Genomic DNA, 12,168 nt, shown 5'->3' with positions numbered 1-12,168 from the left:
AATATATAGACACGAAACTGTTACGTATCTTTTACTTCTCAACTAGGCAACGGCTATGGCTTGCTGTCCCTCCTCCAACAGCGTTGCTGTAGGGACCAAAAGAGGTCAGATCTATTTCCTTGATGTTACTGAAGCTGAAGCTCCACGGGTTGTTCACAGAATTTTTGTTTCTGAATTTCCAGTGCTGTCTTTGCAGTAAGTGTCTCATTACAAGGGCAGGACTATTGTCAGTTTGTTGCTTGAGTAATGCTCTTAAACAAACAAAAAAAAGTTTTTATTCTAAAAATAACAAATAAAAATATTTTAACAGCTTCAATTGCTTTAATTGCTTGCAAGAGGAGTAGTAGCAAGATTTGATATGAGAAAAACAGAATAAAACCTGTATTTTAAGAAGCTTTAACTGTGCACCAAGGATACTGATGTGTAAGATACTTTCTGACAGATCCCCCCCGATGCAGTAATTACACACAATTCCATGTATCTGAATTTAGAGGGTTATTTCTGACTGAATACAATTTTGAAGTTTTATGAAGTTAAGTTTAAGCCTTTTGGTCATCCGTTCTTATATAATGGATTTTTATTACCATTGCTAGTTACTCATTTGCTTACTGTTTCAGAATTTAGATCTAGTGATCTAAAAGCCCTTTTTGTTTGGCTGGTTTTTGTTTTTCCAGCTATTGAAGAGTCTGAGATTATTTTACTTCTACTTTTCATTAAAAAAATGGATTTTGAACTGTTAAACTTTAATATAAATCTGTGTGTTATTTGGAGACTTAGACATAATCTCTTTTCACAGTTACCTAAGCTAAACCACCAAAAATGCATACAGAAAGCAGCTTATTCGAAGTCAAATCAATGCAACCAAAGACATGGCTATTCAAAATAATATAAAAATCCCTATAGGAGTTTTATTTTTAAAGAAGTGAATTTCAAAGAAAGATGTAATAGAGTTGTTAACACAGATGCTATGGAGTATTGTTAGCTTCAGATTGACCACCCACTCAATTAGAAATTGCACTGGGCTTTGTAACCCAGTATCCTAAAAGCTGAAAATCCAGTTGCATTTATGCCCTCAGTGAAGTCAGCAGAGATATGGGAAAGGAATTATTTGACCATTTTTATTGACTGTATTGAACTGGGTTTTCCTTGGATTTATATTTTACCTAGTTATGATCAGAGGGGCCAGTTCGTCATCGCTAGAGCTACACAAGGACACATCTTTATTCTAGATGCCCGGCCTTCCAAATTATTCGAAGTTCTTGGATATGTAGGTAATATATGTAACAACATTAATTACTTCGTGTTTTCACTATTTATTTGCTGCATTTTAAGCATATTTGCTGGTCAGACTAAGCCACTTTCCTTACCTTTTTTGAAGATTAAACATATTCTTCCCACCTATTTCCCAACCATATTTTGCCCTGGAAAATCTGTATACTTACAGATCGTATTTGTGCGTATAGATCTTCATCATAATTTTAAGTATAAAATACATTATTTTATCATTTTCATTGGTTTGACAAATACAGTATTACATCTCCTTAGAAAATTTTCAGAATTTGCCTGATCATGTTCTCATTGGCTGGCTGGCTTCTTAGAGGAGGCTGTTCTATGCTTTATCTGGCAGTTACCAGCAGACAGCCTCCAAATTGCTACAATTCAAGCTGCATGTAAACTCAGATTTGAATGTGTAATGTAATAATAACACACTGGTGCTTAGCATTCTCAGCACTCAATGCCTCAAGCTGAAGTTTTGTGCATGCAGTACTTTCTGAAAACAGGCTGTGGCTTGTCTGATGTTTTAATGCAAGTTCAGAACTGTGTGGTTGACCCAAGATATATCCTAAAGAGAGATCTCATTTTGTTTCACATGGTATCTTAGTGAAAACAATATTACCATGCTTCAGTAACAAATTGCATTGGTGTTCCCTACCTGCTTCAGAGTTGGAAGGTGAAGTGCTGGATCTTTCTGTACTTTCTGACTTCAAGAGCGACTTAGTTGAAGTGGTGGTACTTCTTAATGTAGCAGTGGTCCAGCGGGCAAGACTGGAAACTTTTTGTCTATCTTCAGCACTCGCAACAGGTAAGAGTTGAAATACACACTATGTGGCATTTTTCTAAGACAAGAACATATTGCTATCCCTTAATACAAAATACTAACAATCCCTTTCTTCATCTCATCTGTATATCCTCTGGGGCATCATTTTTCATGCTGTCTGTAGACTTATAGTCAGCTGAATCATTTTGGCAGAAAGACACTGATATTTTGACAGAAGGCTAAGAAAGGAAGGAGAGGAGTAATTCACTTTCAGAATCACAAATCCACCACTTGACTACTACTACTACCACTACTGGTTGTTGTAGTTGTTGTTATTATTATTAATGCTACTATATGGGCAATGCCCAAACTTGGCCACAAAGAGGCCTTGAACTTGGCATCACCCCATGCAGACTAGCATATCAAGTGTTAAGTGGAATCAGCCTCAACAGCCTCTTCAGATAATTATTAAAGGTATATAATATATCATTACAAAAAGTTAAAGGTTGATATATTTTAAAAAAACATGATTACCTGTGTTTGCCATAGCTTTTCTATATAAAAGCACCAAGGGCAAAGTCCGTTGTATATAACAAATATTAACTTGTGTCTGGATAAGGAACCTTGAAGAGACACATTCAATTAAAAAATGGCACTATGGGGAAAAGGGGAGAATTAAGGAGACTTAAAAATGGTGCACTTCCATTCACTTTCTGGAAATCTGGCCCTGTATATCTTCAGTGTGCAATGTACAAATGTACATATTGGGATATCACAGAATAGCTATTCATAATCTGGCAGTAAAATGAAGGGAACTTGTTTGTCTTTCACTAAATCAGGTAACCCATGTTAAATGCTCCAGTACTGTTCATGATTTGTTTTATAAATTCCATGCTCAGCTGCGAAACAACTCAGTAATGTGGTTGTGTCATTCAGGACATAGGTGTAATACAGCATTTTAGAAGTACTAAAGCAAGAAAAAATGGACTTTAGTGTCATGAGTGATCACAGAGCTTTTAATGGTGTCTGATATTCTAGGAATACATCAATTTGGGACACTTTGTGGAATCAGCTGGGAAACTAATTCAGTTGTCATGAAAAGGCTTAAATGCATTAACTAAGGCAGAGTGCAAGCTAATATTGCTCTTTGTGTCCTCACCATGCAGCCAGTACAGGACAGACTTGGTTGGCAGTGGCACCGTATACTTCCAGTTTTATGTCTTTACCATCTGAGAATTGCTAAATCAGTATAGCTTGAGGTTTCAGTGATGTCTTCTACCTATCGTATTAAATCAAAAGGCATTCTGTGTTCATTATTAAAATGCTATTTTTATATCACTTTACTCCTATTATAAGCAATTGAATTACTAACAAAGCCTTTTGCAGAGAAAACTGTAAAATTGTTAGAAAGCCTTATGTCAGGCTTTCTAGTTATTTATATTTAGTTTTTAAGAGGCTTTACAATTTACAAACTTTTTAAAAAGTAGTTTTCAATGAAGTTAGTTTTTTTTTTTAATATTCTCTAATGTTGGGCTTCTTTTTATGCCTATTTTTAGACATAAAATGGGGCTTGATTTTCAAAGTTGCTAAAGATCTACAGTTATTGCATCAGTCTTGATTTCAGGTGTCTCTTTAAAGCTCAAATTAAGGAAACAAAAAGAATAAAATGCCCTTTTGAGGATGTGAATTGTTTTAACCAATACTACCCAGGCTATTTAGGCAAAGATGCCTAAATAAGTTCTAGATGAAGGCAATGATGACATGAACCTCCACACAAACTAATTAGCACTGCTTAAATAATACCCAAGTAGAAGGGTAAATCAGTGCATACAGATTTTCACATCACTGTGATTAAACTGTTTCTAGTACTTCTTTAGAGCTAGGAGACTTATTCTTCTGCTTCACTGCTGTGTGCTACATCAGCCAACCCACAGAGTTAGTGTTAAAGCAAGATAGGTATCTTAATTCCCAATCTCCTCTTTGAAAACTCACATCATGCTCACTCCTTGCTGAGATTGTTTTTTATTGTTACTTTAGAGATGAAGCACCTGCATTAGTGGTAGTGATGCCTCTTCCTGGTTTTTTTTTTTCCTTAATCTTTTAGATAATGATAAGTATGTTAATGCACATGGAATGTTTAATGCTAGTGCCATTAAAATGAAGCGATATGATCTGGATTACTCTCTGAGCTCAGCAGTCAGGTTGAAGGATAACACTGTGTATGGCTACTGCACCTGTGCACCTTTCATCTGTAAATACCGTCTCTCTGAAGAGGTAATTCTCTGACACTGCTTTATTTTGGGTCATGGTTAAATACCAGTGAACAAAGGCTGTGGGTGAAGTGAATATAGCAGGATATTATATTAAATCCCCTGTGCACCAAAAATACCTACTCCATCCATAAACATCAACTTTCAGTATCCTACCACCTACTCAGAAACCTGGCAAAAGCAATCTCTTTTTTCTATTACAGAAAAAGCTAAATAGTTGTTCTTAAAACTCATATGGCTTGCAGGCACTTCACATGTAGCTTCTGTGTTGGAGCTGTGCTTTTGTGCAGTCTGCTGAGTAACCTGAATATCCAGCTATTGAAGGAACTGAGCCAATGTGGGCCTGTGACTCTAGATGCAGCTGTAAACCCAGGCCAGCCCTGCCTTGCAATGAAGTACTGGGGGCTTCAGGAAGCCACTGTCATTGACTGTTGATGAACTTCAGCTCTCTGAAGCTCATAGGTCTCCATCAGTTTAAGAGTTAGGTCAAGCAAGGTGAATTCCAAGGGTGAACATTCCTGTTTGAGATGTCCCTTACTTTCTGAGCCAAGAAACACCAGGCCCAAACATACTGCATACAGACCCTTTTGAAGAGATGAGAATCAGCAGCATAGCAATGGTAATGCTTCCTAAGCTCAGAAATCCAACAACATTTGAAACTGCGCTGCAGGTGATAACCCCCAGGTTCTCACTAGTCTTCTCAAAATGGCATAGATATTGCCATCATCTGAACTGCTTCTAACAGTTTGGCTTTTTTTGGCAGAATATGTCAAAAGATTCATCAGTGTTTTTATCAGAAAAGAGGACTCGTGGCAATCAGTTGGGATCAGGTTTCCTCTGTTTATCACCCAACAGCCGGTGGCTGGCTTCAGCAGCAAAGGATGGTGTTTTGCTCGTCTATGATACCTTTACTATGGTAGGTAGGCACCCAGACACAGGCTTTGTTTGGTTTACATAAGAGGTGTGAAAGCTACATTCTTTTACTGTAAGCTTCTCTTCACTTGAATATAAGGTGTTCCAGAAAAATTTATGTTGAACATGAATTGACATAGAATTATACAGAAAAATTGTTTTTATAATGAATATGTATACAATCATACAAACTGATTTCTTCTCAAATATATCTTAGGCAAATAATTTTATTACTCTTATTTATATTCTGCAAAATAAGTATACTATGAACTTGCACCATCTGTAGTCAGACTTTTTAAACTCATAAATCCTAGTCTTTCATGTACTTTGGATTGACTTTTATCTGAAAGCCAAGAAGTATAATTTAAGCACATATTGTATTAGAAAAACATGTTTGCTGACACTGCTTCTATGACTTTTCTAGGATATACTTGCTCAAAAGCATTGTCACTCACATCAAGGAGGAGGAATCAGATCCGTGGTATTTTCACTGGATGGTAAATTCATCCTCGTTAATGGCAAAAATGATGGTGCCCTGGTGTGTCTGAAATGGAAGTATGTATAAAGTGGCAGACCAATATTGCTGGAAATTCTTTATATCCTGACAGACTAATTTTTGTATCTATTAGTGAATCTAGACTTCCCATTTATTAGCCTGAAAGTAAGGAGAAGAATTGGCTAGATATAAAATCGCTCCTCTCATCCTTAGAGGCTGTGTACCTAGCTCATGAGAAATCTAGTACATTGGGTATGGTTGCAATACAAGATACACAAGTATCTTAGTGTTATCCATAGTGAGTTTCTTACCATTCTCAAATAAACCATCTGGAAGGGGTTCTCTGGGAATGTAAGGGGTGTAATCTCATGAGATACTATTTTAACTCAGTTATTAGGAGACATCACAGCTTTAACGGAATTCAACTTTGGCTATAGAGAACTCAGCAGACATCAGGAGTAAGAGACACTTGAAACTACAACTATATATATTACAGAAATATATAACAATTGTTCAGGTAGATGCACAGATTAAAGATGTCTCTGCCAGAGCAATATTTCTAAACTGGGTAATCCATCTTTTAGAATTTATAGTTCTGTGGAAACCTCATTTAATTCTGCAGTTCTAGAACTCAAACAATACTGAATCATATGTAAAAATATTGACTAGAAACTTTTAAACAGCTTAATAATAATTGTGTTATAAAGATAACAATTAAAAATATTGAATACTTTCTTTGTTCTCCATAATGCATATAAAATACATCTTTTCCCTTTCTGTTAACTAGGAAGTTAAAGAAAACTGAAGTTAAGGAAGCTGCTTCTTACTGGAAATCTCTTCTGGCTATACTGAACAAGTCCACTTCAAATGAAAATGCTTTTTTACGATCTATGTCAGAATGTCAGTTTGATCCAGAATCCAAATTAGGATCACTTCCAGAAGAGAAAGTTAAGGTATTTTCTTTATTGTTAAGCGGGAAAAAAGTTTGATCATTATCCTTAAATTACACATGATAAAAACTGTCCTCTAAAGAAACTCTGATCCTTTAGTAAAAGAATACCCCTGAGGACAGGCTGAATATGCTTAATTATTAATTTGTAGAATACTATTATCAAGGAGATGGAATAGTTATATGAGGATGACATTCAGATCATCAATTTCACTTGGTTTCTTCAGCCACAGAAAACTCAGTGAAAGTCAGTTTCTCCTCATATGAAATTATGTGTCATTCCCAGTGTGATGTCACCGCTATACATTTGTGTGTTACTGGTCATATATTTTTTTTCTGGAATCAGGCAAAGCAGTGATTACAGATATTAGTACAGTCAGCCCATTTCAGTCATCGAATCATAAAATAGTTGGGGTTGGAAAGGACCTTAAAATCATCTAGTTCCAGTCCCCCCTGCCATGGACTAAACCTCTCCAACCTGGCCTTGAGCACTGCCAGGGATGGAGCATTCACAACTTCCTTGGGCAACCCATTCCGGTGCCTCACTACCCTCCCAGTAAAGAGCTTCTTCCTTATATCCAAACTAAACTTCCCCTGTTTAAGTTTTAACCCATTACCCCTTGTCCTACCACTACAGTCCCTAATGAAGAGTCCATCCCCAGCATCCCTATAGCCCCCCTTCACATACTGGAAGGCTGCTCTGAGGTCTCCACGCAGCCTTCTCCAGGCTGAACAGCCCCAACTTTCTCAGCCTGTCTTCATATGGGAGGTGCTCCAGTCCCCTGATCATCCTCGTGGCCTCCTCTGGACTTGTTCCAACAGTTCCATGTCATTTTTATGTTGAGCACACCAGAACTGCACACAATACTCCAAGTGAGATCTCAGAAGGCTTCACATAATAGCAAGGCTTTGCAGGATCAAACTGGGGGGACTGGTTAGGGAACAAAAATGTTGTAATGCTCTGGAATCTGGTGGTGGTCCTACTAATGTGAGTCCACTTTTTATTTCATCTCTGTCTCTTTCATTCTCTCTAAGTATGTGAAATGGATGTTTATATCCTTAATTTCAGGAAGCACCACTTAAATCTTCCAATGTAGAGGTGACAGAAGAAGATGGAAAGATCACCACTTTGTATTCATCTGGAACCATTGACATGACATGGATAGGTCAGAAAATAAAGAAGGTACTTTCATAAAACAAGCATTAATCAAAACCAGAATTTTCAGGAGTCACTAGTGATTTGCAGTGCCAAATTATATGCTGTAAAGAAATCTAGTTTCTAAAGCATTTTTGACATTTGGACCTCTCTTTAAGGCATTGCAGTCTAGACTTTTAGAAATCCTAGCTCAAGGTTCTAAATGCATCAGTGAAAGTAGGTAGCACAATAGGAGCACTGAACAAAAAAAGAAAAACCAGAGAAATCGGTTCCTTTAGAAACTTGATAAAACTTTCTTCTTCTAAATGTCAAAAAATTGCATAGAATATTATTACCAGAAACCAAGCAGCGCTCTCTTCTTGCCAAGGGCCAGAATAACAAATTCTACTGCACTGATAAATCGATACTCAACAATATGACGTTAATTACAGAACCCCTGAGGTTTATTTCAGTTTAAGGCTGAGGTATGTTATGTAACCAAATTTTTTATAAGTAAAAGTGAATCAAAGATTTACACAGTGGGGATTTAGCACTTTTTGAGCCTGGAAACTGCTATGTTACTGCTAGCATAGTTTTCTTTTTTCCCCAGAAATGTGAATTTAGGAATGCTAGGAGTTCTTTCTGATATGAGCCAGAGCTGTGTATTTTTGTGCAGCTTTTGAGGTTCAGTGACAAGACAAAGCAAAATATCATTGCTTTCTGAGCGATTCCAAGAGTGTCTTTCCAAATTATGATGCAGTTTCCTAAGTGGCTCAAGTCAGTCTAAGACATACTGCTATTGAAAGTGGCATCTTCTCCATAACTCTCCCAGACGTGTATTCCTGTTCCTGCTTTGATGCTGGTGCTCATGCTTTGGCATTTCTGCTGGGATTTTTTGACAAATCCATGTGACTGTGCATACACATGAGTACCACATGATTATTAGTAGCAGATAAGGACAGGTGATGAGAAACAAAGGTTGAAGGCAGCAGTACAGTTCTAGGTTGTTTTAAGATGCTCATTAATGTCCTAAGAGACTTGCATGTGACTGTTAGAGGATGGAGTCCATCTAAGGTCAGAAGGATACATCCCTTTCTTTCAATCGATAGCTATAATCTTACTTAAAGCTGTATATTTATTTTAGAAAGCAAATTCAAGAGGTGCGGACTGGAAAATTTTCCCCAAGAGATGAATTGTCAAGGCTGTAGGGGCAAGAAACTTTCACTGCTTCCAGAATGAGTACCAGATGTTTTAGTTTACTTGTTTCTTTAAATATGCCACTGGAAATGCTTAGTTACAATGAAAAATCTGAGGAATACAAAACATTTAACAAATCCTGGCAGTAGGCTTTCTGCAGTTCAATGTTTATGTAATCATTGCACTTGTAATTACTTCTTTCTTAAATTTTCTTTCCTTTATGCTCTGTTGCTGTACAACCAATTTATAACGTGACCTGGTTGTATGATCTTTCTCTTGAGCACTTCAAAGAATCATCCTATTGAATTAGGATTATGTCTGTTTCAGTTATTAAGCCTTTGGATTTTTTTCTGTACATATAATGTTCCTTTAGATTATTTACATATTTTTTTTCTCTTGTCTATTTTTGTCTTTCAAAAATATATTTGATGTATGTCAGGTTATGAAAGAAGAGACTCAGAGGTTTGGTAACCAGAAGAAAGAGCTGGAAATGGAAGTAGAAAAGCTGCATGAAACAGTGAGTTTCTCACAAGGGTAATGGCTCAGCTTTCCAGTTTCCTTTACAAGTATCCTTCCTTTATGGCCTCTATTCACGTTCAAATTACTTTTTATTCCTTATACCTATTTCTTAAAAAAACAGATTCAGAAAATGATGCTTGAAAATGAACAGGTGCCAGACACTGAGAAACTAGAGCCACAGGAGTTCAACCTGGATATAGAAGAACAGGAAAAAGCTCAAGCAGAGGCTGAACAAAAAGTGATTATGGTATGTTAGAATGGGGGGAGAACATCTTAAAACTAGAAGTGAAAAGGACAAGCAATGATTGAAGAGCAGAGGAAGATCTCAAAGTTGCTGTTTGCTGCTGAGGAGGAAAAGTTAAAAGTATTTGCAGCAGGTGAAGCTGCTGATGCATTGCCAGTTGGAATAGGATCTATGACAGAAACTGACACTGGCCTTGGGCACATTGCTTAAGCTCTAAAATGCTTTTCTGCACATATAAAATGATGCCTTTTAGTAGTATGGAATATCGTTTTTGGAGAACATAGCTGCAATAGTCTAAGATGATAAAATACTGGTAATTCATTTCATCTGTTAGGATTCATTCAATAACTCAATACAAATTGCCCATATCTTGTTATTTTGCACCACATCATGCTATTTTCTGTATCTTGAAAGACTAGGAAGGAGATTGAGATGGAGAATTTAGCCAACCGCTATGTGCAGCATGTCATCAAACGTGAGTGCTGGGATGCTATGTATATAAAAGGACGTGCAGTTAAGGTAACCTCTGCTTTCTAATTCATTTTCTGCAGTAGTTTCTTGATTCTGTAAGGTATAGAGACAAAACAAATAGAAGTATAACACATTTCTGATATACTGGCACGGGAAAAAGCTTACTTCTTCTCAGGGCTCATGCAAATCTTTTATTCAGTTCATTTTGTCTGAGCCTGGCTGATTTTACCTTCTAAGGTGGATAAGAGTGCTGATAAGCAAATAAGCAACTTTTGAATTCCTTTGTGTCAGAGAATATCTTTACGCAGTGTGGCTAAAAGGAAAAGTAATGTTCTTTTTCTGTGTGCAGTCAGTATGACTTCTGCTACACAGAACATAAAGGCAAAATTTAACCCTGATTTTGCCTATTTTAAACAGAGGGAGATTGGTCAAACTGATGATACTGGTTTATCTCAAGAGTGGTGAAAGAACAAGTCACTTAAAAAACCCAAACTCTTTCTAGTTGAATTCTGTGGACAAAGATTTTAAGAAGTCTTTATAACTGTTCAGTATTCAGGTATTGAAAAATGAATTGATAGATGCTATCTGGAGAACTTTTTACCTTGGGATTTTTGTTTCAGGGTTTTCTTTGTTTAGTTGGTTTTTGGTTTGTTTGTTTTTAATTTGAACAGAGCTTCCATACGGCTCATGAAGTGAAGAATTATCCATTGAAGAAACGTAGTAAAGAAGAGCTGGAAACACTGGAGAAAGTTCTCAGGTTAAAGAAGGTTGAAACAGCTGATGTTAAGGTACAATCGCTTTGAAGTATTGCATAAAGGCATAGTCAGGATGTTCTAAGTTGGCATCTTTCCCCTTTTTCACATAATTACATTTCTACAGTCCATTTTCTTGCTTTAGAGATTATTAAAAAAAATAAATTAAAAAGATAAAATAAGATTAATCATAGAATTCCAGGTTGGAAAGGACCTCAAGGATCATCTGGTCAAATTTTTCTTGTCTAGACAAGATGTCCCAGCACCCTCTCCAGCAGAATCTTAAAAGTATTCAATATTGGGAAATTCACCACTTCCTGAGGAAATTATTCCAAAGGCTGATTGTTCTCATTGTGATAACTTTTCCTCTAGCATCCAACTGGAATCTCCGCAGGAGTAACTTGTGCCCATTATCTCTTGTCTTTCCCATGTGATACCTGTTAAAAGGAAGTCTCTGTCTTTTTTGTAGCCGCTCTTTAAATACTAGACCATGCTGATGAGGTCTCCCCTGAGCTTTCTTTTCTCTAGGCTGAACGAACCCAGGTCTCTCAGCCTTTCCTCATTCAGCAGGCTTCCCAGTCCTTTGATCTTCTTTGTGGCCCTTCTCTGGACCCTCTCCAGCCTGTCCACATCATTTTTGTATAGCAGGGACAAAAACTGAATGCAGTATTCCAGGGGTGGTTTGACAAAAGCTGAGCAGAGTGGGACAGTAACTTCTCTATCTCTGCTGGTGATACCCATGTTGATCTCAGCAAAGTAAATCCCAGCCTGTGCCTTACTTTCAATAACCCTCACAGTAAAAAATGTTTTATTATGTTTAAGTTGGATGTCCTGTATTTCTATGTATACCAATTTTCTCTCGGTCTGTCACTGAGCATCACCGAGAAGAGCTTGGCTCTGTTGTCCTTACTCCCCACCATTAGGTTTTTATATGCACTATTAAGATTCCCCCAAGACTTAGTCTCCTTCTTGAGATTAAACAATTCCAGCTCTCTCAACCTGTCCTCACACGTTAGATGCTTCAAAGCCTTAATTGCATTTGTGGCGTATCACTGAATTTGCTCGAGTATGCCTATGTCTTCCTTTTAATGGAGAACATACAAGTGGACCAAATATTCTAGATATTAACCTTTCAACTTGTATTATTTTGATCTCTGAGCTTAATTGCAGAATCATAGAATGATA

The 12,168-nt window shown here is 37.0% G+C and overlaps 1 protein-coding gene across 3 annotated transcripts in view; it reads left to right on the top strand.

Annotated features, from left to right (window-relative positions):
* The window catches only part of CFAP43 (cilia and flagella associated protein 43), a 47,875-nt gene that overhangs the window by 19,261 nt on the left and 16,446 nt on the right, over positions 1–12,168 (top strand). For all 3 annotated transcript variants that reach the window (XR_009728338.1, XM_061372623.1, XM_061372624.1), the window contains exons 12-23: positions 47–195; positions 1,168–1,271; positions 1,943–2,083; positions 4,143–4,312; positions 5,072–5,224; positions 5,645–5,775; positions 6,504–6,669; positions 7,735–7,848; positions 9,437–9,514; positions 9,638–9,763; positions 10,175–10,279; positions 10,903–11,019. Coding sequence is in view for 2 of the 3 variants with exons in the window: in XM_061372623.1 (XP_061228607.1) it covers positions 47–195; positions 1,168–1,271; positions 1,943–2,083; positions 4,143–4,312; positions 5,072–5,224; positions 5,645–5,775; positions 6,504–6,669; positions 7,735–7,848; positions 9,437–9,514; positions 9,638–9,763; positions 10,175–10,279; positions 10,903–11,019 (1,554 nt within the window). In the remaining variant the exon portion in view is untranslated. The remainder of the gene's footprint in view (positions 1–46; positions 196–1,167; positions 1,272–1,942; positions 2,084–4,142; positions 4,313–5,071; positions 5,225–5,644; positions 5,776–6,503; positions 6,670–7,734; positions 7,849–9,436; positions 9,515–9,637; positions 9,764–10,174; positions 10,280–10,902; positions 11,020–12,168) is intronic.

Source organism: Neopsephotus bourkii, unplaced genomic scaffold (genome assembly GCF_033783945.1).
Source record: "Neopsephotus bourkii isolate Nb327-2 ecotype Australia unplaced genomic scaffold, CSIRO-AGI_Nbou_v1 NB_1615, whole genome shotgun sequence".
In the NCBI taxonomy this organism is placed as follows: domain Eukaryota; kingdom Metazoa; phylum Chordata; class Aves; order Psittaciformes; family Psittacidae; genus Neopsephotus; species Neopsephotus bourkii.
The sequence above is the reverse complement of the archived record's forward strand: the minus strand, read 5'-3'. Positions and strand labels throughout refer to the sequence as shown.